Source organism: Arachis duranensis, chromosome 1, assembly GCF_000817695.3.
Source record: "Arachis duranensis cultivar V14167 chromosome 1, aradu.V14167.gnm2.J7QH, whole genome shotgun sequence".
NCBI lineage: Eukaryota > Viridiplantae > Streptophyta > Magnoliopsida > Fabales > Fabaceae > Arachis > Arachis duranensis.
In genome coordinates, this window is record NC_029772.3 from 4,019,775 (window position 1) to 4,020,091 (window position 317).

Genomic DNA, 317 nt, shown 5'->3' on the forward strand with positions numbered 1-317 from the left:
CTCTTCCCCATTCGTAGGTTTCGTATTCGAATTCCTTATTGTGCTTCTGTTTCTGTAGTGTGCGCAATTTGGTACTCCCAAAGAAGGGAGCTTCGGATTTTCGGGTTAGGGTTTGTGGCCTTTGAGACTTCGAATCGAATCTTTCAGAATGTAAGGAAAAGTAAAATTAAACAGAGTCGATGGGATAAATAAAATAAAATAAAAATAAGATCAAGGTAACAAGCTCTTCAAAATTGGCTGAAATGTTTAGATTTAATTTAGAATTTAATTTGATTTATTTATCCGCGTAAAACACACTCCATTGTTAGGACAAGGGA

At 35.3% G+C, this 317-nt stretch overlaps 1 protein-coding gene across 2 annotated transcripts in view; it reads right to left on the minus strand.

Annotated features, from left to right (window-relative positions):
• Positions 1 to 195, minus strand: part of LOC107459753 (uncharacterized) — a gene marked incomplete in the record, with an annotated part of 6,662 nt that extends 6,467 nt beyond the window's left edge. The window contains 1 exon segment of one of the 2 annotated variants that reach the window (XM_016078125.3): positions 1 to 195. In XM_016078125.3, coding sequence (XP_015933611.1) covers positions 1 to 11 — 11 coding nt within the window. 2 annotated transcript variants of the gene reach the window in all.
• Between the last annotated feature and the right edge of the window lie 122 nt (positions 196 to 317).